Source organism: Notamacropus eugenii, chromosome 6 (genome assembly GCF_028372415.1).
Source record: "Notamacropus eugenii isolate mMacEug1 chromosome 6, mMacEug1.pri_v2, whole genome shotgun sequence".
Taxonomy (NCBI): Eukaryota; Metazoa; Chordata; class Mammalia; order Diprotodontia; family Macropodidae; genus Notamacropus; species Notamacropus eugenii.
The window spans coordinates 153,441,753-153,469,213 of NC_092877.1; the positions used below are offsets into that span (position 1 = coordinate 153,441,753).

Below are 27,461 nucleotides of genomic sequence, written 5' to 3' on the forward strand. Positions count from 1 at the left end.
TTTTCATTTCATCATCTTTGAGCAAATAGTTCATTACCGTGTAGATGTTGTATTTGTACATTTTTAGCTAGGCCAAATCTTGGACCCTAGGTAGAGCAGGTGTGTTGCTGGTATCTTATCTAAATCCTTTTCATTTTAGTGTAGAACTTTCCAAAGCTTTGGCTTCTTTGTCATAGCCTTTAAAAAATCTAAAGTTACCTCCATGCTGTAATCTATCGGCAAGCATTTATTAAAGACTGAGTATGTGGTATTGATAGGACCTAACTTTCTGCATGTTGGAAACTCTTCCTTAACACTTTGTTTGTTCACATCTTTTTTAGAAAGATTATATTAATCTGCCCAAGGCATTTCCGTGCATTTTTTGCTGAAGGAATGATTTGATGACAGCCATTTGGTGGCAGTTAAGATCTTTGAGCAAAGAGCAAACCTGAGTACTGAGATGAATAAATGTATGCTCTGATGGCATCTTGGTGCTTCTGACTTGAATCCTGAAATTGTGCTCTTTAAGTTCTATTTTCTATTTTAAGCAGGTTAGCCTACAGAAAATGGGTGAGGGTAAGTCACAAGAACATCATTGCCTATTCCTGCATTTTTTCTACTCTCAGGAAATCTGTAGACTGTTTGAGCTACTAACTTAAGGGACATTTTCCATCCCAACGATTGTGTAAGCTATTCATTTACTCAGTTTCTACCTTCAGAAGCTTGTAGTTGAGTAGGTGATAAACTCTTTCCATAATTGAGTTAATGCATAAGATTACAGGCTTGAAAATTACGTGAAATAATTTCTGTTTCTTTTTTATGATGCATGGAATGAGCTTGGGAAACTCATTACACCTCCACTGCATTTACCATTTTATAGTTGATATACACTATACTTAGTAGAGAAAGGAACCGTTGATGTTACCACTACAAAATGAGCAACGATTATCCTTCTACAAATCTTTGTCTGCTTCTGCCTTGACTCTCTGAGACCTCTAACGTTGCTTTTACACTGGTGAGCTTGTCGAGAATATATTAAGCAGCTACTATTTGTAAAGTACAAGGAGCATAAATTAGATAGATTTTACAAGATGATTCAGGCAGGGAGGAAATTATCAACAACTAGGGACAAAGAAAAGGCTTCTGATGGGAAATCGCACTAGAGTTGAATCTCAAAGGAAGGTTTGAGAGACAGAAGAGAGGATTTCTAATTATCAGGTGTATGGGACTTATTGCGCAAGTGGGAAATGGAGTTTTGGATTTAGGAAACAAGTTCCTGGAATGTAGAATGTGAAAGATAGTAAGAATTAAATTAGAAATATAGACTAGAGCCTAGCTATGGCTTTAGGGCTTTCCATACCAAGCTGAGGTGTTGTATTTTATCCTAGAGGCAGAAAGGAGCCAGTAAATATTATAGCATTGAGGAAAAATGGGGTTAGACTTCTGCTTTCGGTAGCTGTGAGGATAGTTTGGAAAAGATACAGACTGGAGGCAGGGATACCAACTGGAAGAAGGTTGGCCTAGTACAGATGAGGTAATAAGGGTAATAACTTTGTGAGTGGAGCAGACAAGGAAAGCAGATTATTTTTGAAGGCAGAATTACTGAGATTTTTCAACTAATTGGATGTGGGAGGTGAAGGAGAATGAAGGAAAAGTTCCTGAAAGTTGTATTGACTAAGTTAAGGAGATTTAAGACTCACTTGGGAAATTAAAATGATGGTAGTGAAAGACCTGGAGAACATTAGTTAGGGGGAAATCAAGATAATGCAGTTAAACCCACAGTGTTCTTTAATTCGTATATGTTACTGAAAATTGAATCTATACGCTGATATTATGAATAAATTATGAATGTTATGAATGAATTACGAATGGTACATATGTACTTGAAGTAAAGAACAGAACACCTGCAACATCTGGGACATTGATAGCAGCGTTATGTTATCAATATGGCTACATTAAGTGTTGAGTGGGCTACAAATTGAAGGCTGTTTTGCCTGTGGGTGACACACTTTGGCCACAGTTGTGAAGAGTGACAGATGCCCCATTTAGAATGACTTCATTCAGGGTGAAAGGATTAAAGCAGTTGGAGAACTTTAAGAAATGGGCAGTCAGTTAATCACAGTTTTAAAGGATGATACCAGTAAGAGCTTATTTTGAGGTTGATTGCCCAGATTTATAGTGGTATGTAGCAGTAACTGCCTCGTGTAGCTAATAGACCCCCGAACATGAATTTCTCTGTCTCTCTCAGTCTGTCTCTCTCTCTCTGTCTCTCTGTCTCTGTCTCTCTCTCTCTATATGTATATATATAGATATATATTTGTTTCTGTTTGCTACTCTTTCCTTCATGTCTCTTAGTGTTTTTTTCTTCCTTTTGTCTTTGTGATTCTCATCCTGTGTCTGTTTCTTTCTCATCTCTTACACTGTTTTCCCTTTGTCTTTTTCACTTCTGTCTTCTCTCCTTTTTCTCCCACTTTCTTTCTCCCTCATTAATTTCCTCATTCTCCTGCTCTCCATGTCTGTAATGTGAAGCTAAATATATTTTTCTTTTAGTATTTATGTTCCCTCTTCCTAATTTAAAGAGCAGGCAAGTTAAATAGTGTATCTTTAAAAAAAAAAGTCAAGGCAGCATGAAGGATCATTGGCCAGGAACCCACCCTGTCCTGGTACAGTCGCTCCCTCACTGAGGCCCATCTGAAGTCGCAGTGTTCCTGGAGGTGGTTTCCTCACTTGAGAGCTCTTTATGCTGATGAAATTGCAGGTTTGGAAACCCCACTTCCTCCTCCCACAACATGATAAAGAAAGTTGCTTTTTTATTTGGTGTGACTCCTGACTTGTCTGTGTGAGGAAGTGTAATGCCCTGTCATCGATAGCAAACTTTTACAGTTCTCCTTTAGAGATAGGGATTGTGTATTATTTGTGGACATTTTCCTCTTGCATGTTATATACAGTTACTTTTTCTACTAAAAATGTTTTTAGTAGACTACTTAATTCTGTTCTTGTAATTGTCTATTTCTTTTGACTTTAACATGTCTGAATGTGTATCTTTTAGGTATTTTTTATATACTTTTGTCATTTATGAAACTTCTTGTTTAGTATAACCTTATTGTTGATTACCATTGGCTGTTACTTCCTTCAATGGAGATAATTCAATACTTAGGACATTGATACCTACAGGATGACAATAAATGACATGCACTCTTAATATCTTTATGTGAATTTTCTGGCTATTATTTGTAAAACATTTTTTAAACTAATATGTGCCAGACTTTATTTTCCTTATATATTTTTAGCAAGTAGTTCAGTTAGCTTAGATTTTCCTTTTAATTTTCACTGTTGACTTTGTCAAAAAGTGGTGTAATAAGAGACCTAGCAGGGGAGAAAGAATGCTATCTTTGAAAGGCCTTCATGAGTAAAGATTGGAATGTTTAATTGGTGCTTTCATTTGCACTTCATGAGCTGTCATTATTTCCAGATTGATGGGCAGAAATGCAGAGAAGGAAAACAATTCAATTGTTCTCTTTCTAGCTAGCTTACTTATTTTGAAATAAATCATGTCTTCCCAAAGTTTTTTTTTTTAATTTAGAAGTGTTATTTTCAAGAAAATTCAGACTGAATAATATAGTTTTTGAGAAGTATAAAGAAATGTAATTCTACTAATAGTTAAATGATATTTAATGATATTTTTAGAAATTGATACTATTTCCAGTTTTATAATCTGATGTTATTTCTAAGAATTTAGAATTATTTGCCCAAATTGCTTTTAAATTCACTTGATAAAATAGAATATAGCTGTTATTGGTAAAATTTCATATATTCCTTCATTTTAATGACTGATTTATGAGTAGAAAAAAATTCCACTAACTCAACTATGTGTCTTTGAGGTGAGTGGGATCATGTCAGAGACATCTTAAACATTGCCTTTTTTTTCTGGAAAGAATTTTTTTTTTTTTTGTAGACTGGTATTATGGATACTTTTCAGCTTGTAAATGTATTTCATTAATGAATTTGAAGAATATTAAGCTTGATTAGTATTAAAAAGGTCTCAAATTGAGATTAGCTCACAAGTCTACACTATGCCACTCACAAGCTACTTGTGTGACTTTTTGACCCCTCTGGACTCAAATTTCCTCACCAGGAAAATTAGGGGGTTGAATTAAATATACTTTCAAGCCATTTACATCTTTAAACGTTTGAAATCTGATCAAAAGTGTCAAAACTTTCAAGATATGATGGAACAAAGATAAACCATATGAAATTCTTCATATTATTGCTAGGAGATACATCAATTATTTTAGTTCTACTTAGTTTAAAATCAAAATATTTAATAGAAAAACCCTTCCCTTGAGTTATGAGCTAAAAAAACTATTGCCATCATTCCAAATATTTTTATTAAAAATGAGTGATTTAGTTATTTTATCTGCTTCAGGCTAAGCAATTTTTTTGGCTGAATTTACCAAAATTGTTGTTTTCTAAAGAGTTGATTGTTAACAACTCAAAGTTTGTATTTTCTGAAACAATGCCCAAGTAAAGAAATAATTACTCTTGCCACGTGGAATGTTCAGCCAGCTTAGTATTCTATAGTTATGAATTTTGTTTATTTTTAGTCTCTTCTTTCTTTCATATTGTAATTTTGGTAACTGATGAATAAATTTCTAAAGAACAACATGAACAACTGGTTTGTAATATCTAACATTTTACTTTAAATTTCAGCATCACTTAATTTAAATTTTTTTAGTGCCATTTTTCTTTACTTCAAAATAATTGTTTTTCTTTATATCAAATGCCATAATTAATACTGTGTATTAGACTTGCTGAATTGTTGCTCTATAGCAGCAGTGCATGATTTGCCACACTTAACTAACATCTATAATACATATTATGTAATACTTACATATTATATATGTTTGTGTGTTTATATGTATATGACTATGGATGGATTCTGAATAGTAGTGCTATTTTATTATTAATAGTCTATTTTAATGCAGTGGACAATATTGAGCTTTGAAAATTATTTATAGTTTATACTTGACATCCACTGGTTATACTGTGGCATATGAGTTTTTAATTTTAGTGTGACATGTTTTAAATTTCTGCCTTCTACTAGATGTTCCATAGATCATTACAGTTTATTCATAGGTAATTATATATTGCTTTGAGAAGTAATATGACTTAGTGGAGCACTGAACTGAAATAAACTGGAATAACAGAAGAAGCTTTGGAGTCCTATCTTCATCTCTGATGAGCTTACCTAAGAGGCCAGTTAAGCTTTTAAGCACTTTAAAGATGTTTAAAATGTACCCCCATCACCTTGAAATATGTTAGTAAAAAGTTTTAAATCACAAGAATAGTAGCAATACTTCTTGATAATTAAATATATAAATTTTGGTTGATAAATTGTGTAATTATGATTTACATCATTACAGATCATATATAAACACTGTCTATTAGTTTTATTAAAATCATTATATATACATTTGCTTTAGCTCTACTCATCACTTTATCTACATAAATGACATCTGTAGAATTTACATGCCTAACAATAGAATGATTCCATATGTAGTTGTACTCTAAAGATGGGTCAGCTTTTATTCATGATAGCACGATCATCAGAAACCTGGTAGGTAGTGTTTGGTGGTTGCACTCACTCCATTATGTAGAAAGTCATCATTGATACTTTGATGAAGGGCAGTGGCTGGAGGATTTCAGAACCATTCTGTTTCTGCATGTTTAGATTTGTGAACTATGTTTCAGGTCCTACATCTTCCTTGAAACTGGTTTCAAGGAAGATGTAGGACCTGAAAGTTAGATATTCAAAAAAAACTGTTGGTGTTAAAAGTGAGGCTTTTCCTTCAGATTTGCTAGATTGTTCTAATTCATTCTACCACATTTTGTACTGCTTTTGCGGAAATAATTTCATTCCCTCTTTCTTGGTGTAGGTAATGAAGTGAAAGAAGCATAGTACTGGGAGGTACTTAGTTTACTCATTTTATAATCTAAATTCTACCACTGTGTTTACTTTCTTTTTTGGAATTGATAATGTAACAAATAAATAATGAGCCACTAATACTTATCAAATTCCTGGTATTTTGAATTTTAGCATATGTAATTGTCTGTATGCATTTGTTGGTATCTCATAAAAGGCCACTTAATATAGTTTTTCTAAAATTTGTTTCTGCCGTGCATGTTACGTTCTGTTTGTTTTCTGAGAAGATAATAGAGTATAAACATTAACATGATTAATTTTGCAGGTGTGACAAGTTTGGAGGGTTTTTTCCCTAGCAGTTTATTTGAATATATATTCTACATATTATCATATTTTCACTTACACTGTAATCTGTTAAGGAAAAACATCCATTCTAACCAGTTTGCTTCTAGTGAAACATTTCTAATACTTCTCATGCCTTGGTTACTACTTTGGTTGCCCATTTTTCTTGCCTTTGCTGATGAACTGTCTTGTCACTCATTTGCCACTCTTTTCATCTACCCTTGATCTCCTCTCTTCTGCTTATTTTTCTTTTTACAAAGCTACATACTTTGGGTCTAATTTTGTTCCTTCTCATTTCTTTACTATGCAGGTTTGTCTTCCATATATGTATGTATATACATATATGTACACACACATATACACACAACCTCTTTCTTGACATTTAAAGAGATTGGTAACTAAGATTTTAATTGTATTTGTTGGGGTGGTGAATATAGCTGATCTTTCCTGATTGAATAATTTATCAAGAGAAAAATTAAGGGTTCTGTGAGATTCACTTGCCACTTTGAATGCGAGTCTTTATGGTTAGGGCACCAGAGACTAGCAGGATGAAAAGCTAAAGTAGAGCAAGTTGCAGCAATAGGAAGCCTATGGACAGAACCAGATTTTCCTGGGTATCTGTAGTTGTTTTTTATTATCTCTAAAGCCGTCATCTTTGGTTCAGAACCAGTCTCCCAACCAGTGTTAATAATTGCTGCACTGTTGCACAAACTAGGATTATGACATTGTTTTCATAGATTTATGAAGTTACCAGTTATTTTTACTTTTACATTAGTAATCTTAATAATAAAGGTATGGCATCCTTTTATTTGTTTGCTCTTTGAAGATTCATATCAATGGAAATGATGAATTTACTGCAACCATTTCTAGTCACTGGTGGCAGTTGTAGTTTCAAGAAATCAATGGCATTATCAACCTTTTTACTTAACTTTGTGATATTTCTGCAACTTGTTTACACTTGGTCCAGATATAGCCAAACCCCAGTAGATGTGATGAACACCCTACTGCTGTCTGCTACTAGAGATCACGTTAAATCAAACTGTTCATTATCATCTTCACTAGTAACGAAGTAATGATTTAAGTATGACATCAACTTTAAATTCTGTTTAGATTTATACATTGTGTCATTATGGGAAATATTCTTCCTCTTTCTAATCTTGATTAGGGAACAAAAGAGCTTTATGGGGAAGACAGAAATCTTTCCATTATATTGTGGATTAAAACTTTATAGTATACCATCATTATTTTGTTTAAATGTTGTGCATTTTCAGAACATCAGATGTACCTATATTCAAATGTGAGTACATAAGGTATTCCAAAGCTAATGTTGCATAATTTCTAGATACTGTTTCAAATTATCTATACTGTCATATAGTATGGATAATTGAAAGTTGATTGTACAGATATTCCTTGTTATAAGACTCATTTTAGAATTTAAATTTATAAAGGACATTTATAGAAGTTTCAGACTAAGAGAATTCTGAGTCTTTGGACCATAACATAAATGATCTGATTTATCAATTCAGATGACAAATTGAGCCACCGCTGTTGATCCTCTCAAGGTGCTACAGCTTTTTAGAATATAGGTCTGGGAAGATTTCCTTGTTGCAGTCAGACTAACCAACTAACCCTCTGTTTGCTAATTCTGTTTCCCTCCCCCCCATGTAGGGAGCCTCTGTTTCTGCTGCCTCCTACAACATGTGTGCTTCTTTGATTTTCAATTTTCTCCTCCTGTTCTATGTAGGATTCTACATGTAAGATGTTTCTTATGCTAATAGAGAAGAGAAGTGTATGTCTTGTACTTTTGGTAGGTCTTCAGATGTTTTGCTCTCCCACTCTTAAGTTCATTGCCTTTTGATTTGGGATCAGAGACTTTTACCTTTGGTTTTAAATAGCAGCATGATGTATTAGGACAAATGACAGGGGCTTAAGAGATGAGGAGTCTAGGCTTATCTCTATTACTGATCAGCTTTGGGCAAGTCACTTAGTCTCTCTGAGCCTATTTTCTCACATATAAAAAGAGGTTGGACTAGATGATTTTGATGGACATTCATAATTTGGTAATACTGTACACTCTTGCTTCATACCTAGATTGTTTGGAATGGAACTGTTCTGTAGACTTAGGAATGTTTATTTGGGTTATATTTGCAATAATTCAATAATTATAAAATGTCATCCAAATGAACATGCAAAATATATTAGAGATTTTATTTGGAATGGTGTTAGATAGAAGTAATATGTGGTAAAATATGTTATTCAGTTCTTAAGAAAACTAAACTTGTCATCCAGTGGAAAGATCATGGTGGAGGAAGGGGTAGAGAGGTGACATTCAGGGAGTCTGGCTTCAAATCCCACCATTGGTACTTAGCCCATGGTTACCTTGGGCAAGTCATTTTCTCTTGCCCTCAGTCCTCATATGCAAAGTGAAGACATTGAACTAGACAGATTCTTAGATGTCCTCCAGCTGTAGATTGATGATCCTATGAAGTCACTAAAAGACTCAAGACATTGAACATTCTGAAAATAACTAAATAGAAACAGTGACACAAAAAGAAGCTTTGTGTTTGGTCACTTTGCTTGTCAAAAGGAAGGAGTGTTATAAAGCATGAGAAGAGCTGTAAGAACTACGTTTTGTGTGTACCGATCATGGGAGATTGAGGAAAGAGAAGAGAACAGTGGAGAGGAGGGAGTGAGATGTTGGACAGAACTGGGTTGAGCGCAGGGTAGAGTGTTGGCATTTAAGAAACCATCAAGTATTGCCATGGAGAGTTGGGAGCATATAGGAGAAGAGATGAAACTGGTAATCTGGAGACTGAGGTAGTAAAGATTTAAGGGACTTCAGAAACCTTAGCAAGGTTGGTAGGACATAATATTTTTTTTCCAAAAAACCTTAAGAGAACTGAAAAGTATGTAGGTAGTTTATTTTGCCTTATTCCTACCATAGAATGGTGTGGTTTGCTTCATGGTACCTAACCCAGAGTAAGTACTTAATTAAATAGCTGATAGGATTTGAGAGAGAGATTTCTTTCATGGTTAGAGGAAAGTTGAGTTGATGAATTTATTAGGAGTACATTAGTAGTCAGCTATGTTTATGGGAGGCATGATGTATGGTGTATTAGAAAAGAGCACTGAGTTGGAGTCAAAAGACCTGGGTTAAAGTTTTAGTTCTTCCACTGAGCCATGTTTTCACCCATCCCCAGCTTAATTTTCCTCATTTGTAGCACAGGAATAACTTATACTACCTATTTGTTGTGAGAAAGGTTCTTTGTAAATCTAAAAGTGCTATATAAACGTGACTTGTTATGTGCTGAGTAACTACGTTAGTTGGAGTTGGCTAATAAGGCAGAGGGAAGAGAAAGAGTTAGTTGAAGTCTTAATAAGGAAAAAGGAAAAAAGAACAATCCCCATTTTTAGTGATCACATGTAGATAATGACAAAAGTTTTATTTGTGGTTATAAAAAATTTGATTCATTAGAGCAAAATGCCACCTTAAGGTAATGGCCAATGCTTACATCAAAATCATTCAAGATGAAGGTAATGATTAAGACATAAGTAGCCTTATTCATTGTTCTTCTGCCAAAGGTGTTCTCTACTGTGGTTGAAGAGATCCAATGCAGCCTCTCAATTAAGCAGCATTTTCTGTGGTTAGTGAAGATCCCCAGATGTTCTTGTTTGCAGCTGGCATAGTACTGACTGCATGAAGCCCTTGAAAATGGCAGAGCCTCTTGGAAGAGAGCTATAAGTATTCAAAGGAGTTTAGCTTGACAGGAGAGATTGAGTAGAAGACGACCTTTTAGTGTTCAGATGTATTTGGATGGACATCCTATAGAACTGAATCATTATGTTTATCTGGGGCAGATAGTACAGAAGGACAGATTGGGTCCTGACCTAAACAGGAGATTTTTGAAGTTATACTGCATTCTTTTTGGGAAATCATAAAGCTCCATTTAATGACTTTTCTTCCACCACCATTCTCCTTCTACCATCAAGCTTTCTATTATGAAAGCAAAAGCCCATCTTTTTAATACCACCATTATATTAGTATTGCTGTGTAGCAGAAAAACTTGGAATACAATAGTCTCCAGAAAATTAAAAATTATAAGCCCCAATATTTTTGGAGGGAGCTTCCAAATCAATGTGATCACAGATCCTTTTAAGTATCATGGACAGGGGGACAGTTTGGATGAGTCACAAGTAGTTAAGACAAGTTAGTAGACTAACAGTTACATTTCCATAATGTTAAAAGGTTTAGAGTAGTTTTTTCATCACAGCACTGTAAGATGTAGGTAGTTACAAGGAAAACTGAGGTTCAGTGCAGTTAAGTGTCTTGACCTCTGTCTCTTGATTTCAGTTTTATTGTTCTTCCTGCTATTACAGATTACCTCCTAAAAAACTTTCTCTTTTTTCACTTTGTCTACATCCTGAACCTAGGTCAAGTTACTAACAGCACTGTATGTAAGTAGTATAAGATAATTAAGATTTTAAGTACAATTTTTAGAAAGTTTAATTGCTTCCCTTTGTTTTTTACAACAAAGTCATTTCTCCTTAATTTTCCCTCACTATTGAATCTTTTCTTGAAACAGAAAAATATTTTAAATCCACTATACAATGACTGTCAGATAGTGTATATATCACAGTCTACATTCATATCGTCTTGCTGCTAATTAGATGAAGGAAAGTTTTATCATCAGTTCCTGAGGATAAAGATTGGTCATTACAATTAATTAGAGTTAAACTACTTTTTTGGTTTTTTTAATGACATTATTGTATGTATGCATGCATGAAAAAGCATTTTTAAAATGCTGTGTGACAGGTGATAAATCCTAAGGTTTAAAAAAAAAGTGAGGAGGACCTCTGGGGAGTTTACATTCTAAGATGGGGAAGCAATGTATATAGGGGACATGGTGCCTAAGGAAGGAATTTTTAGTCTGAAGATTACAGGTCTATTAGTCATTTGACATGCTCCTTACAGAAGCAATGACTACTTCATTGTATTCATTTGATACTGTGCCCAAATTAAGAAATGAAACGTGGAGGGGGCAGTAATTGATAGTACATGTGTTACAGAACAGATGACAAGTTGACATGGATGGATGGAAGGATCAGAGAGGAAAGTGGTTTGTGGCTGCTTGGGCTAAGTAAATTTGCACTCATTCATGGCTCAGCCCTGGTATTGGAGTGCCAGAAGTTACTGGATTAATTTTCCCAGAGTCTGAAGGCATGTATTCTAAAGAACTGAGAAGGTTGTTCTTTCTGGTTAGAAGCAAGACAGTGGTAGTAAAACAGATACAAGAGTGGCCTGTAGATTATTGAATGGAACGGGAAGCAGTTGAGTGGTTTGGGTCTGTATAGAATAGTGGACCAAGGGTATGTGTCATTCTGTTGAGTTCTACTTAATTAGCTTTTCATCAGTTCATGAACATTTTTTCATGTTCCTCTGAGTCTTTCATATCAGTTATATAGTGGGAATATTTCACTATATTCCTGTGCCACAACTTGTTTAGCTGTTTCCCATCAATCAGTGTGTTCCCACTTTTCCCCTAATTGTTTCTCCTTCACAAAAAGTACTGTCATAATATATTGTTATGTATGAGACCTTCTTCTGTCTTTTACTTTGAATCTTTGTAGTAGTATTATTGGGTCAAAGGGTGTGAACATTTTAGTTTATGATTATCTCACATAATTCCAAATTGTTCTGCAAAAAGACTGGATCAATTTATGGCTCCATCAGGACTATTTTAATGGCTGACTTCTCTTGACTCCTTCCGCATTTACTATATATTTTTTTGATCTTCATCTATAGAATGTATTTGGTACAATATAAATGGATGAGTTGAGCCCAGTTAAATAGAATAAGGAAGGTGGGATAAATTGCCTCCAGAAAATTATAAAACTCATTTAAAAGTAACCTATACTTCTACAAACAAAGGCTAATCTTATTATCAGTATTTTATTAGTATGATTTAGTTGTGAGCCATGGGAACATACAGTCTCTGAAGAATTAAAAATGAGTATCACACAGAGGGCAGTAAAGAGGCTCATAGTGTTAGCAGACCACAACATAGAAAAACAAAGAACTTCAAAAACATAATTGGAGCAAAAGATGTTATTAGGGAAATGTATGAAAAAGAAGACGGTCTGCGCATGTGACAGGAATGAAAGGTAACAAGTGGAGAACCCATGTATTACACTGTTATCTTCACAGTATTTGGACAAAACAGCAAAGGTCTAGAGCATGTAAGGTGTCTCCTTGTGACAAATATAAGGGAGAAAGTGAATAAGAGTCACACACAAAAGGCAGCATGTATGAGTTGTGATTTACAAACCTTGGAGAGAGCAACCAAATAAAGGAGTTCACAAAGACATTTGATTAGTTGAGTATCATCTTTGAGATGAGAGTTGTGAGGGGAAGCTTAAGAAGTGTTTGAATTTCTTGTTTCTCTTAGTAACATGGAACAAATACTTCATCCTGTTGATGTTACAGAGTTTTGAAAACTGTTCATATCCTTTACTCTTAGCTATTGAGAAATGACTCTTTATGTGTACCTTAAGTACAATTTTGTAACTTTGAGTCATACTGCTACTTAAATTTATAATCTATAGCTCTTTAATATGAACAAAACATTTTATTGACATCTACAACAGTTTTATAAATATTTTAGTGTGGATAATTTAAAATAGCTCATTTTACGCATTATTTGAGAGCTTTAGTTATAACAGCATTGTATTTCTCCTTTGTTGTCCTACACAGGTCTAGACTGAGGGGATGACATTCTTTTCAGTATATTGGTGAAGGCAGAAAAAGAACTGAAACTTCAGAATATTGCTCTTTTCCTCATTTGTTGTGCATTGGAATTCTACTCATTTATTTATTTTCTGTCTTCAAAAAAGAAAATACCAGTGTGACAGCTTTGTATAAGATTGAGAGAAATATTTCATCTTCATTGTTAGTTACCTTTGTCTTTCTTCATCCTTCAATCCAGTAAAACATTCATCCTGTGTGGTAACATTTTAAACGGAACCATGCAAAATTTCCTTTCTATTATAAAACTTTTTTGGGGAAAAAATTGAGAAAAAGGAGGAGATTTTCACCTAGTTTATTTACTTTTTTTCGTAGCTCAAAGACTTGAGTGGATCTGTGATCTCATGCTATTTGGGAGGTGGTGTAAACATAGCCTATCCATTTCTTCCTCTCTGGTACGATTCTTGCCTGTGACCTTCCATCGTTTTGTTGTAGGAGATGCCACTCGACATGCAGGATGTGGTCAGGTCAGGATATCAGTGGAATGTATGGGCCATCCCTTGGTGTCTTCACAATTCCAGCTCAGATTATTTGATGGTATTCTTCACTTCAGTTCTTCATAATTCATTTTGGATAATTTGTTTCAGTCTACCTACGCCTATTGGACATACCTTTCTAATACCCTCTAATTTAAACTTTTCATAGATTGCAAAGTTCCATGATTTGCAACACTGGTGCAAGATGGATTTTTGTTACATGAAGATCGTTGTGCCAAAATTCCCCAAAATAATAGAAGAGTAGGAATGTTATACTAAAATTTGAATTTTATAGAAGACATCAATAAAATTAGATTAATCAGAACGTTAAAAGAATTTTACTTATATTAGCCTTTAAGTTAGAGTTCATCCTATTCTGATTCATTCTTTTCCACCAGTAATTACTGTGAACAAATACAGCTAAAGGAGCAGTTTGCTGAAAACAATTGTCTTTTTTCAATTTTCCTTTGGAGTCTATCTTAACAAAATCCACTACTTCTGAAGGCATTTTTCAAGATTTCATTTATCAAGATATTTGAGAAAACAGTGGAGTTATGTTAGAGTTATATTATTTTAGTCTTCCAATAAATACCTTATATTAGATATTGTCAGTCTCTTAATTGATAAGTTTGATAGTCACAGGTTTAAACAATTTGGCAAATTTTTGCTATCTTATTTCTTTGTTTTCATATTAAATTAAGGATTGGTAAAGAAGTAATTCCAGAACCCAGGTGTTAACTATTTTAAACATTAAACAGAGAGAATGCTCTTCCCATGTATTTATCACCATTTCTACTTATTGCTTTTTTGGAAGAATCTCCATTAAAATGTATTTTATAATGTTATTGCCACCAGCCTAGGTTGTTATAGTCATAGAATTGAACATCTTAATCATTTTTTTTTAGTTCTGTTATCTTTCTCTTAGGTACCTTTGTTTCATGGTTAGTGAGTAATTCTTTTTAGTTTCTTATAATCTCACCATCTTCTTGTACATTTTCATTCCATTGTCTTAATAGGCATGTTTACTTAATAAAGATTAAAGATCTCATGAGGAAATGAAAATTAAATTCTTTATTCTTTATAAAGAATATACAAAAGTAGAGTCTTCTATTGATCATCAGACTTTCGAAGTAATATAAAATCTTAAACAAAATTGATTGGAGGAGCAATTAGACCATGGACATGAAGAAAAGTAGTTGTTCTTTATTGTGGAGTATTGTTTCCAATTGAATTAAGGCAGAGTATGTTTTATTGCCATGAGTGTTGCGTACTCAGGCAGTCTTTCACTCCTTTCCAAACAGGACAAAACTGTAATTTGCTGTATAATCCAACTATACTTTATCCTATTTACATATTTCATATTTGCTATAATAGTGGCTTTTGATATTTGCTTTTAGAAGAAGGTCTGAGGGCAGTTAATATCTTTAAATATTTTTATTCTTTATCTTGCTAGTTTGGCCAGTCCTCAGAAAGGCCTGTTATTTGTACCTGTGTAGAAAAGTTAAAGAGAAAAAATTAATTCTTTTCTGCAAATTTATTACCTCATAATTCTCTTTCATGGATTCAAACATCATTTTCTTCTGCAGTAAATCTCTGTAGTCCTTCATAAAGTGTAACTGTTGGTAACTTGTTTCTTTCTAATTATTTTCTTTGCTGCTCAAGTGGTTTTATTTTTTTTTAATCTGAAACTGCCAGGGTTCCATACACTTCCAGGTTAGGGATAACATCATCCTAAAGATTCAATTCTTTTCTGTCTCCCTGCTTGCAGACAGGGAACACAGTCTCTTCAGCCTGAACCTGTATAGGAGAATTTGGAGAAAATAAATTAAGAGGTAAGAAACATACCCATAGGAATAGTTTGTTCTGTTGCTGAAGAAATATTTTACATAATATGTTTGGTTTTTTAAAAGCTAATTTCATGAAAATAAATGCTAAAAGCTGTCAAATGAAATTAAGCAAATGCTGATACTTATCTTGCTGTTATCAAATTATATTCTTTTATCATAAAAGTTGACTTCTCTTTGTTTTTACTAAACAGCAGTTGTTAATGCCTTTAACATAATTATAAATTATTAAGACTTTTTCTGTGTTTTCAGTGCTCTTTAAAAAATGGACTGTGGCAGTTGTATTGTAAAGAGCTGAAAGTACGTAGCAGATACATTAATATTAGAGCTATCTCTTAGATCTTTTGGTATAACTTCTCTCTTACATGTGAAGAAAGTAATGTTGAACCCATTGTTTGAAAATTAGTAATAAATCCCAAAATGTGATGTTACTGCACATGTAGAGAGTTAAAATTGTGTGTTGGAGACTGATGATTATGATCATAAGAACTTAGCTTAGTTTTTATAATGGTTCCTAGAAAGAAGTGCTGTATTTGCTTCCATTATATAAAGCACTGATTCACACAGATTTTTAAAAACAAAAAGACATCAGGAGTTTTTAAGTGACATTGCACCATTGGTAATGAACTGTAACAACAAGGACTCCAGCCTTCTGTACAGATTCTTAGATCTACTTTTCTAAAAGGAAAGCAACTTTTGAGGGATGAACAATCACTTTAATCAAGCACATACATCATTTAGTTCAAGGGGGAAACTCAGCACCCCGAACTTGAGAGAAAATACAGATCGAAATAAAAGATCAACAGACCGGGCTTGCAGCTGTCTGACTGTTATCACAAATCAACAGATAGATCCAACTGTCTGACCGTACATACACAGTTACCAGAGAGAAGACCACCAGCGTCTTGGTTTTCAAAGCCAGGGCCTTCTTAAAACAGCTGCCCAGAGTCTTGTCTGGTGCACAAACCTTCTTCCAAAACATAGGCCCCACAATAAAACCTTACCCCAGAGTATTTATACACTTTTCAGACCTGGAGGGCAGGACCCTCTGACCCATTGACTCAGTAGAAATGAGCAAAAGGTAACTTTTTAATGGGCAGGGAAGATCTTTAACTCTTCTCCCCACCTACCATTAACTTTAATTACCATGACATGAACCCTGTTGTGATACATTTTTATGTAAATATGTAGGTATATGTACACACACACACATACACATAATACATTTCTACCTTTGCAGTGTGAGATACAAACAGTGATTATTTTAGTAGCTGAAAGGCTTTTTCCACTGAATTTGTGTTTTTATTCACAGGCACATTCTTATCTCTTGAAAGTATTATCTTAATCAAGAAAACAAAAAAGACTTAAAACAGAGATAAATAGAAGTCCTTCATGTGACTATTATGTATTATTTAGTCACAGTCTTTGAAAAATAAATATACCATCTTTGAACCAGACTATAGTTATGTAAATTGATAGGCAAAAATAAAATCTTAAACTTTAAAATCAAATCATTTTTTAAAAATTGCATGGAAAAATTTAAAAGACTGAGAAACAAGCTTTTAATTTTGAAAATAAAAGCAGATATTCTTATTCTAAGCCTGTACAGAAATGGTTCTTTCTTCAATAGTAAATATCACAATTGAAAAGGATTGTGATTACAAGTAATATAATCTACTGTTTTCTCATACTTCCAATGAGTATCGTTTTAAAGACTACAATTATAGAAGTTAATGGAGTCTAAAAATATATTTTAATTTTTAAAATGAAGTTTCAAAAAATATTTAAAAATATTTATGGAGACTTATTGGAACTGCAGTGCTACCCTCAGGAAAAATCAAAAGTATCATTTATGATAAAATATTTGGGAGGTAATAAGTTGTTGGGAGGTGGGGAATCTCATAATTTCTTGTAATTGGAGTGGAAGAGAGAGAATAGTGGGGGCGTATATGTGAGAATCTACTAGTAAATACAGTGACTCCAAATCTAAACTCATAAGATGCTCCTGAGAATGAATTAGCTAACTTTTATGAATTGTAGACAGCTTGTTAATATAATATTTGTAATCTGTAATTCTGAATAATTGTTATTTCATACTGCGTTACAGTAAAATTTAGATTTTGTTGGTGGAAGGGAACAATAACATACTTAAAAATTTACAGGCTTGGGAAAGCATTTGTGTACTTATGTCTTAATACTGCGTTTCTGTTTTGATACTTCATAATACTGTTAAAGCTATGTTCTCTAAGAGAAAGAACTCTTATAAAGCAAGACAAAATATGATTATTGAACTATAGAAAAGGGAACTAAGTAAAATGGGACCATTAGGGAAAATCTAAAGAAATAATTTGAAAAGGAAATAATCTACAAGACTATTCTGAAAACAGGAAAGTCAATGAACAAAAAATAGAAATAATTCTGCTTGACTTAGTAAGTAAAAATAATGGGAGCCATCATAAGAAAAGAGGACATCCTCTTTAATCCTGAATGAAAAGACTGCCCATGAGGGGAGAAGATAAGTTTTAGAAGACTATAAATGAAGTCAGAATTATTTGAGGAAAATCATCCAGGGAACTCCCAAATCACTGATAAATAATTTAAAAAATATATCAAAGTTAGGAATGCAGTTAGAGAATATTGGTAACTTGTATGTACATGGTATACTCAGGATATAGACTCAGTAGAAGTTTGGCTCAGGCTACATTAACAGATATTAGAAATATTCCTATTCCCAAATTGTCATTTGACACTATGGAGAAGTCCTTTCATTTATAAGAAGCCCAGTTATTAGATCTAGAAGTGTCAAATACAGGGTGTTCTTGATGAAAAGTAAAATGGGCTGTTTAACTGAATTGTGATGGGCAGCCATTTCAGGGACTTGTAGGAAGTGATGAGTGTCATTGTGGAACTGTTAGGCAATGATTTTGTTGTTGCAGTCCACCATTTTGTTATAGGATTTGTATTACTGGGGTCAGGACGCCTGAATTCTTGCTTCTGTGACTGCCAGATTTTTAAGCTCTAGGTCAGAGTTTTCTCATTTATAAAAAGAATGGGTTGAAATCAGGTGATCCTTAAGGTCCTGTCTATCTCTAAAATTCTCTTTTGGGGGAGTATAGATACTGATTTATCAAATATTCTAGTTAACTAAGTTATATTTAACTGTGCAATATTATGGAATGCCAGAGAGACATTGGATAGTATTTTTTAACATAAAACTAAAATCTCAAGTTGTCTCTAGGTTGCCTAGAGGAGAACTGAGCAGTGAAATTAAATAAACAAGAAAGTAGAATGGGTAGAAAGGGAGCTAAGGAAGACGGGTTAGTGTATATGAAGACTTTTAACTCATTCATTCTCAAGAATTTCAGAGACTTTGGTATTGTTTTCTTTCTCTTTAAATTCAATCTAGGGAAGTAACTTTGAGACTACAAAACTTTGATGTAACCTCTGCTAGCTAAGTGATCCCTAATAATAATAGTAAATTAATTTATATTTCTATCCTGACCTAAGTCTGGACATTTTAATGAATACTTTTTAATTATCATAGTGTTGTGGTTTGTGTTTTTTTAATACATCTAGCCTTGTCTCATTAGAACATACATGTCTTGAGCGTCAGGACAATTATTTTTTATTATTGTTGACTTTTTAATATGTGTAACCCCTAGTCTGGCATGTACTGATAGACAGTAAATTTTTGTGTTGAATTCTTACATTTCTTAGAAACTTTTTTTTTAAAGTGCCTGTAATTTTTCATAGACTTTATGCTATCTTTGTAAAGCTCTGAGGAAAGATTTGTTTTTGCCTATTTTCATCAGGCTTCATTCAGAATAAGATGACACTAAAGATCAAAGGCTTAATTGTGGAATAGGACTCATTCTAAGTTTACAGATGAAACAGGGGGCTGGAGATACTAAATGGCTTATCTGACATAACACACAGAAGTAATATAAGCTAATTTAATACTAGAAGTGAATGCAATTGTTTTCCAAAATATTCTTAATTTAAAAAAAGACATTAAATAAACTTTTAGTTTAGAAGACAGGATGTTTGGTAGAGTGGAAAAAAGTGTTAAATATGAAGTCAGAACTTAGGTTCTCATCACACTGCTCTTTCCTCTCTTTGTAACTTTGGTTCAGGGTTGGGGAACCTGCAGCCTCAAGGCCACATGTGGCCCTCTAGGTTCTCAAGTATGGCTCTTTGACTGAATCTTTAGTTAAAAAAAATTGGCAACTGTTATACACATGGTATACTCAGGGTATAGACTCAGGATAATAATTGAATTCTTTAGTTAAAGGTCCTGTCTTGGACAAATCACTTAAATGCAGTAGAATTGAATTTTTCCTTCTATAAAATAAAGGGGTTGGATGAAGTTCCTTTTCAGCTCTAAATCCTCACCATAGGAATTGTTTCTCTTTCCACATTTTTGTAGTTCATATTTTCTTAGGGTAGAAATGTAATTTTTTTGACTAGAAGATTTGTTCTTCAGGGTCTTTTAGGAATAAACAAGGGTGTTTCTGTCAGTAACCAGATCAAGTTTTTTTTTTTTTTAAAGATATATACTTCAGAAGGGTAGATAATCCAAAAATAGCTTACATTGTATTAATAATTACCAGAAGGTAGTTAGTTTCATAACCTTTTGGTACCAATTCTTATAATAATACTGCTGATGGAGTGAGATTTTTTAAAAAAATTATTTTTGAGATTAATCTCACCTTTACTTAATGTAGTTCGTTCTATAACTGATTTTTCAAGAAAGAACTCTTAATTCAAGGGAGAGGAAAGTACTTTCTTCATTATGGTTTTTGGAGGCATCCCATTTTGAGAAAGGAAAACAAAAATCCTTCATTAAATGCGAACCTAATTGAAAGAATGTTGAACCTGATGTTATAAATGCATTTCTTTACCATAGTCTAAATCATTTCACTTCCTATGTTAATGATGCAGTATACACGCACGGAATATTGACAATGAAGATAGAGTCTTTATAATAGTAAAATTAATGCTTTATAAGCAATTTTTAATTTTTGCATTTTTTTCTTTCTCTTAACTAGGTCCTTTCTGATGTTGCTTGAGCTTATTCTCCTGATGTCGGTCTCATTCCTGTTGGCTAAACATTGTCTCATTGGCCACTTTAAGTTAATGCTTACATATATATTTTAGTTGCTTCACTTGATAGTAATAAGAAAATAATACAGTGCAAAGTGCAAACATTAACCTGTGCATTAAATGACCTAATATATCCTTTTCTTCCATTCCTAGATAACATCATACCTTTTGGAAATAATACTTTTTGTAGCCAACTCCAAATCCTTTTTTAGGCTTATCCTACACTGAAGAGCATAGTTGAGTTTTTGGAAAGTTTAGGATTTACAAATTTGGTCTTTGATATGTATCAAATTACAATTAATGATGCAGGAAAATTACTGGAAATAAGATACGTGTTTATTGTGGAATAATAATTTTGCAAATATAATCGTATTTTAAATATTTTACTTCAACATTTTGATATTTTTCTATACTATAAGTTGATTATGGTTGACTGAAGTTTTTAAGAGGTGATTAGTTTGATGTGTTTATGTGACTAATAGTACTGAAACTTTAAATTAGTGAGTTTAGTTGTATAAAAGGTTTATAGTAGTATTTAAACATGAAATATTGGTAGTTACTTTGTAAATACCAGATATTTCTGTAGTCCAGAGAGATGAGTGGTTCTGCTAGTTGTCTTTAATAACCATAATTAATACAAGAAGTAAAAATGAATTGGCCTTTTTAGCTTTCTCTGAGACTATATACCTTAACTTCAGTACCAAATCTAATTCAAACAAAGCTTCACTGTGGAGCCAGATAAATTGGAGATTTTCTTTCCTAAATACAAAAAGACACAAAGTAAAACTAATGGCAAAAAAAAAAAAAAAAAAAATTCATCTATAAAAATCTCTGGAGAATTGTGTCAATGAAGGGAAAATAATACTAACTGATAAAAAAAAGCTATCAAGATTTGCAGTGTTATGCAGACTGGAACAGTCTTTACTAATAACATCAAGATTTTGAGTATTAGAACATATTATGTTAAAATGTGATTAGTATTTCGATGCTTTGTCTCTTTGAATTAAATTTGTATCCATAAAGATATGCAAAGTAACTGTTCATGTATTTATTTACAGACTACAATTTCCGTCGCAGCTCAGTAAATAGTATTTCCCCTGTTAGTGCTACCCTCTCTTCTGGGACACCCAGCGTACTTCCTTATACATCAAGGCCTTATTCTTATCCAAGCTACCCCTTGTCACCAACAATATCGCTTCCTAATGGCAGCCATGTTGGACAACGACTATATATCTCCAATCAGGCCTCATTCTTCTGAAGAAAATGTTGTAAACATTAATGTAAAAATTTATTTGTAAAGCTTACAGATTAAAATACTGTTTTATTTTTAGATCGGGTTTGCACATTTGGTTGGAAAGGAAAAATGTTTTATTTCATTATAGTAACCTTTGATACATATGAACCTATATGCATGTTTATTGAGCTTGTCAGAAACAAGTTTAAAAAGTTATTCAATTCAAATTCAATTCAATTCAAAGATTTCCTTTGAATTAGGGTTCAGTAGGCTACTATTCTTTTTAAACTTTTAAATTTTAAGTATTGCCAATTCCTGATCTAAGAGAGAGCGGTAGAACCCAATGGTTTATGTTAAATGTTTTTCAAATAATTCCTTTGCTGACCAGCATATCTTTAATATTGTAACACATGAAGACAGTAGTTATATTAGATTTAGTTACCAAGGATCACTTACAGTGTTGGAGATTAAAACGGTTATTTAACCAGAAGCATCAAACCATTATGTGACCAGAGAATGATGAGGAAAAAAGATTAAGAAGTAAATTTTATTTAGTAATAAATAAAAAGCAATTTACTATTGTGGTCCTTGAAAAATCATTATAAATATTTTAGTTAATAAATACTTGTTATAAAAATTATCATAATTTTTGCTGTTAATTTATTGAGTTGCTTTAGTTATTTTATTTGAGTTTGTGATATTCATTGTATAGTAGTTGGAATAAGTGTTATGGTTTTTTAATGTTGAAATCATGTGTTGTTTAATTTCTGTACTTGAATTCAAACACTTTGACATTAAATTTAACATGAGTCTTTAACATGTGTCCATGTTTTTGTTTTTTAGGTTGATCAATTATTTTCAGTATCTATTAATGCTTTCAAACTTCTTTACTTTTTCTTCTTGTAGAACAGTAGGGAATCCTTGCAAGGAAATCACAGTCTAGGCATACATAAAATCAATGAATCAAACAAAAGTTGTGGATGTTGCACAAAAGTGCAACTGCCGTAGAACTCTTTTTAGGGGTAAATAAAAATAGTTGGTGTTTGGACCTTTCTTCAGTGGCTGATTACATTCTTTTTCTCCCCAATTTTTTCATCACCATTTCTGAAGAATTTGTTGAAGCAGTCCTATGGCAAAGATGTAGTTGGAAACACTTCATTTTCTAAGCAGTATGTTATAGAATTGGAAACTGGACTTTCTCCAACTCTTCTAAGCCAAACTTGACTTTGTTCATGACTTCCAACTATACATCTTTACTCAAATGATTTTCATGAATATATTCAGTTAACTATTCCATATGCATTAAATACTATGTGATCTATATGTTGTAAAGTGCATATATATGGTTTTAATAGCCTGAGCAACACTTTCTCCCAAGTGCGTAACTTAAGAGGTACCAGTGTGGAATTTAAACTGCATCATTTCCTTTCATGAAGAGCCATTCAAGTGAGATTGGCATAGAGTTTTCATTTCTCTTGTGTTACTTCTCAGTAGTTTGTGACCACTGGCTAATGAGGTAGTAAATATAGCAGCCCAGACTGAAGGAAATAAACCAATTTAGTTGTGCTATTTGTTGAAATGTTTTGAATGTACTTTTTATACTTCTTAAACACTACTCTCTCCCCTCAAAAAAGCATTTCGGTATACACAGCAGAGCACAGAAGATTCTAAACTCTGAATTTCCATTTCATAGCGTTTGCTTCATAATAAATTATACACTTTAATTTCAAAACTGCCCTCTTTGTTCTTTTTTTTTAATGAATTAATTAAACTTTTAACATTTATTTTCCTCTTTGTTCTTGTAAGAAATTTTTGAAAGACGCTCTTATAGCATTACTGATGATAAGCTTTTCCATTTCAGCTGAGTGAGGTTCATCTGATGCCTGCTTTCCTTACCCATTCCTTCATGTTTACGTAGTTATGAGAAATAGCTAGTTCTTTCCCATTTTTCCTCCTTCCTACACTCATATATTCCTTTTACCCTCCCTTCTCTTTCCTGTCTTCAAACCATTGGAACAGAACCATTTCACCCTGAATAGCTCTATTCTTTTTTTGTTTGTTTTACTTAGTTTATTTTTAATTTGCAACATTAATTTCCACAAGATTTTGAGTTCCAAATTTTCTCCCCATTCCTCCCCTCCCCCACCCCAAGACACCATGCATTCTGATTACGCCTTCCCCCAATCTGCTCTCCTTTCTATCACACCCCTCCCTTCCCTTATCCCCATCGCCTCTGTTTTCTTGTAAGGCAAGACAGATTTCTATACCCCATTACCTGTATTTCTTATTTCCCAGTTGCATGTAAAAACAATTTTTTAATATTCATTTTTAAAACTTTTAAGTTCCAACTTCTCTCCCTTCCTCCCTCCCCACCCATCCCCAAATAAGAAGGCAAGCAATTCAATGTAGGTTATGCATGTGTAGTTATGCAAAAGACTTTCATAATAGTCATGTTGTGAAAGACTAACTATTTCCCTCCATCCTATCCTGCCTCCCTATTTATTCTATTCTCTTTTGACCTTGTCCCTCCCCATATGTTTACTTCTAATTGCTCCTTCCTCCCATTTGCCCTTCCTTCTATCATCCCCCCACCCCACTTATCTCCTTCTTTGCTACTTTCCTGTAGTGTAAGATAGATTTTCATACCAAATTGAGTGAGCATGTTATTCCCTCCTTATGCCAAATGTGATAAGAGTAAGGTTCACTTTTTCCTCTTCTCACCTCCTCCCTTTTCTCCTCCATCGAAAAAGCTTTTTCTTGCCTCTTTTATGAGATAATTTGCCCCATTCCATTTCTCCCTTTCTCCTCCCAATATATTCCTCTCACCCCTTAATTTTATTTTTTTAGATGTCATCCCTTCTTATTCACCTCACTGTGTGTGTTTTTATGTGTTTATAATCCCTCCAACTGCTCAAATACTGAGAAAAGTCACAAGAAGTACAAATACTATCTTTCCATGTAGGAATGTAAACAGTTCAACTTTAGAAAGTCCTTTATGATTTCTCTTTTGTGTTTACCTTCTCATACTTCTCTTGATTCTTGTGTTTGAAAATCAGATTTTCTATTCAGTTCTGGTCTTTTCATCAAGAATGCTTGAAAGTCTTTTATATCGTTGAATGACCATTTTTCAGGTATTATACTCAGTTTTTCTGTGTGGGTGATTCTTGGTTTTAATCCCAGTCCGTTTGACTTCTGGAATATCATATTCCAAGTCCTGTGATCTCTTAATGCCAAAGCTGTCAAATCCTGTGTTATCCTGATTGTATTTCCACGATACTCAAATTGTTTCTTTCTAGCTGCTTGCAATATTTTCTCCATGGTCTGGAAACACTGAAATATGGCTAAAATGTTCCCAGGAGTTTCTCTTTTTGGATATCTTTCATGTAGTGATTGGTGGATTTTTTTCAGTATTTATTTTGCCCTCTGGTTCTAGACTATCTGGGCAGTTTTCCTTGATAATGTCATGAAAGATGATGTCTGGACTCTTTTTTTGATCATGGTTTCAGGTAGTCCCATAATTATTAAATTCTCTCGGATCTGTTTTCCAGGTCAGTTGTTTTTCCAGTGAGATAATTCACATTATCTTCCATTTTTTGCATTCTTTTGGTTTGGTTTTGTAGTTTCTTGGTTTCTCATAAAGTCATTAGCTTCCATCTGCTCCATTCTATTTTTTAAAGAACTGTTTTCTTCAGTGAGCTTTTGAACCTCCTTTTCCATTTGGCTAATTCTGTTTTTTAAAGCATTCTTCTCCTCATTGGTTTTTTGGGCCTCTTTTGCCAATTGAGTTAGCCTATTTTTCAAGGTGTTATTTTCTTCAGCATTTTTTGGGTCTCCTTTAGCAAGCAGTTAACTTGCTTTTCATGATTTTCTCACATTGCTCTCATTTCTCTTCCCAATTTTTCCTCCACCTCTCTTACTTGATTTTCAAAATCTTTTTTGAGCTTTTCCATGACGTGAGACCATTGCATATTTATTTTGGAGGCCTCTGATGGTAAGTATTGTTTTTCCTCTTCTAAAAGGATGGAAGAAAATACCTGTTCACCAAGAAAGTAATCTTCTATAGTCTTATTTTTTTCCTTTTTTTGGACATTTTCTCATCCAGTTGTTTGACTTTTGAGTCCTTTATTAAGAGAAGTGTATACCCTGGGGACCTGTTAGTTCTCAGTTCCTCCAAGGTGGCACAATCAAGTGAGAGGAGTTTACCCCTTTCCTGGCCTGCATACTGCTCTGTGAGCAACCAAACACTTTTCTGCCCAGAATCTGTAAGTAGTAGAAATCCCCCTCCACACATGCATCCTGCTCTGCCAAGCCCCAGGACTGTGCTAAGGGTTGAGATAATGATCAGCTGGTCAGTCCCCCTAGGGACTTTAGGTGGAGGGCAGGGCTGCTTCTCAGGGCTGAGGTTCAGATCCACAGGCCAATTCCCCCAGGGGCTTTAGGCTTAGTGCTCCACAAATGGAAGGTACTGCTGCTGCCTCCACTGTTGCCTGGGGCCAGGGCCAGGGCTAGGGAAGATCCTTCTCCCTTGTCACCAAGGTGAAAAAGATTTCTCACTGACTTTTGAAGCTGCCTTTGGTGTTTGTGGATTGAGGGAATCTGAGAACCGCTGCTGTTGCTAGGGGATTCCACCCCCAAGGCCTGCAGGCAAGGCTGGGCTTTGCTCTGCTCCATGCACCAATAGACCTTTCCTATTGGCTTTCCAGGTTACCTTGGGCTGGAAAATTCTTTCACTGTTGTTCTGTCTTCTGCTGCTGTAGAATTTGTTGAGAGTCATTTTTTTTACAGGAATTTTATGGGCTGTGGAGGAAGAACTAGTGTATGTGCATCTTTTTATTCTACCATCTTGGGTCCACCTCCTGGTTTTTTCATAAAACTAACTCTTAGTTTTATTTATTAGTTCAATAGTTTTCTTAATTTCAATTTTATTCATCTCTCCTTTGGTTTTCAGTATTTCTCATTTGGTATTACCTTGGGGATTTTCAAATTTTTCTTTTTCTAGGTTTTTCAGCTGCATGCGCAGTTCATTGATCTCATCTTTCTCTGTTTTATTCATGTAGGCATTCAAAAATATAAAGTTTCCCCTAAGAACTGCTTTGGTAGTATCCCATAAGATTTGGTAGGCTGTCTCGTTGTTGTCATTCTCTTGAATGAAGTTGTTGATAGTTTCTATAACTTGTTGTTTAACCCACTCATTTTTTAGGATTAGAGTGTTTAGTTTCAAATTAGTTTTTGACTTATATTTCCATGGCCTATGATGACATATAAGTTGTATTGCATTATGATCTGAGAAGGATGCATTGACTATCTCTGCCTTTCTGCACTGGATTGTGAGGTTTTTATGCCCAAGTACATGGTCAATTTTTATTTATGTGCCATGTACCACTAAGAAAAAGGTATGTTTCTAGCTATCCCCATTGAATTTTCTCCAGAGATCTATCATATCTACCTTATTCAGAGTCCTATTCACCTCCTAACTTCTTTCTTGTTTATTTTGAGGTCAGATTTATCAAGATCAGAGAATGGGAGATTGAGGTCCCCTACTGGGATAGTTTTGGTGTCTGTTTCTGTCTGTAACCTCCCTTAACTTCTCCTCTAAGAATCTGGATGCTCTACCACTTGGAGCATATATATTTAGTAATGAAATTGCTTCATTGTCTGTGGTGCCTTTTAGCAGGTTATAGTTTCATTCCTTATCTGTTTTGATTAGATCTAGTTCTGCTTTTGCTTTTTCTGACATTAGGATTGCTATCCCTGCTTT

General features: G+C 33.8%; 1 protein-coding gene across 7 annotated transcripts in view; it reads left to right on the forward strand.

The window, feature by feature from the left end:
• RBM46 (RNA binding motif protein 46) overlaps window positions 1-27,461 on the forward strand; it is a 106,370-nt gene that overhangs the window by 35,303 nt on the left and 43,606 nt on the right. For 2 of the 7 annotated variants that reach the window (XM_072621322.1, XM_072621324.1), the window contains 2 exons: window positions 15,291-15,354; window positions 20,415-21,283. The exons of 3 other annotated variants lie outside the window; for them this stretch is intronic. In XM_072621322.1, coding sequence (XP_072477423.1) covers window positions 15,291-15,317 — 27 coding nt within the window. In that variant the 3' untranslated portion in view covers window positions 15,318-15,354; window positions 20,415-21,283. Of the gene's footprint in view, window positions 1-15,290; window positions 15,355-20,414; window positions 21,284-21,527; window positions 22,521-27,461 lie in introns of those variants that run through there. 2 more of the 7 variants (XM_072621321.1, XM_072621326.1) reach the window with 2 other exon arrangements.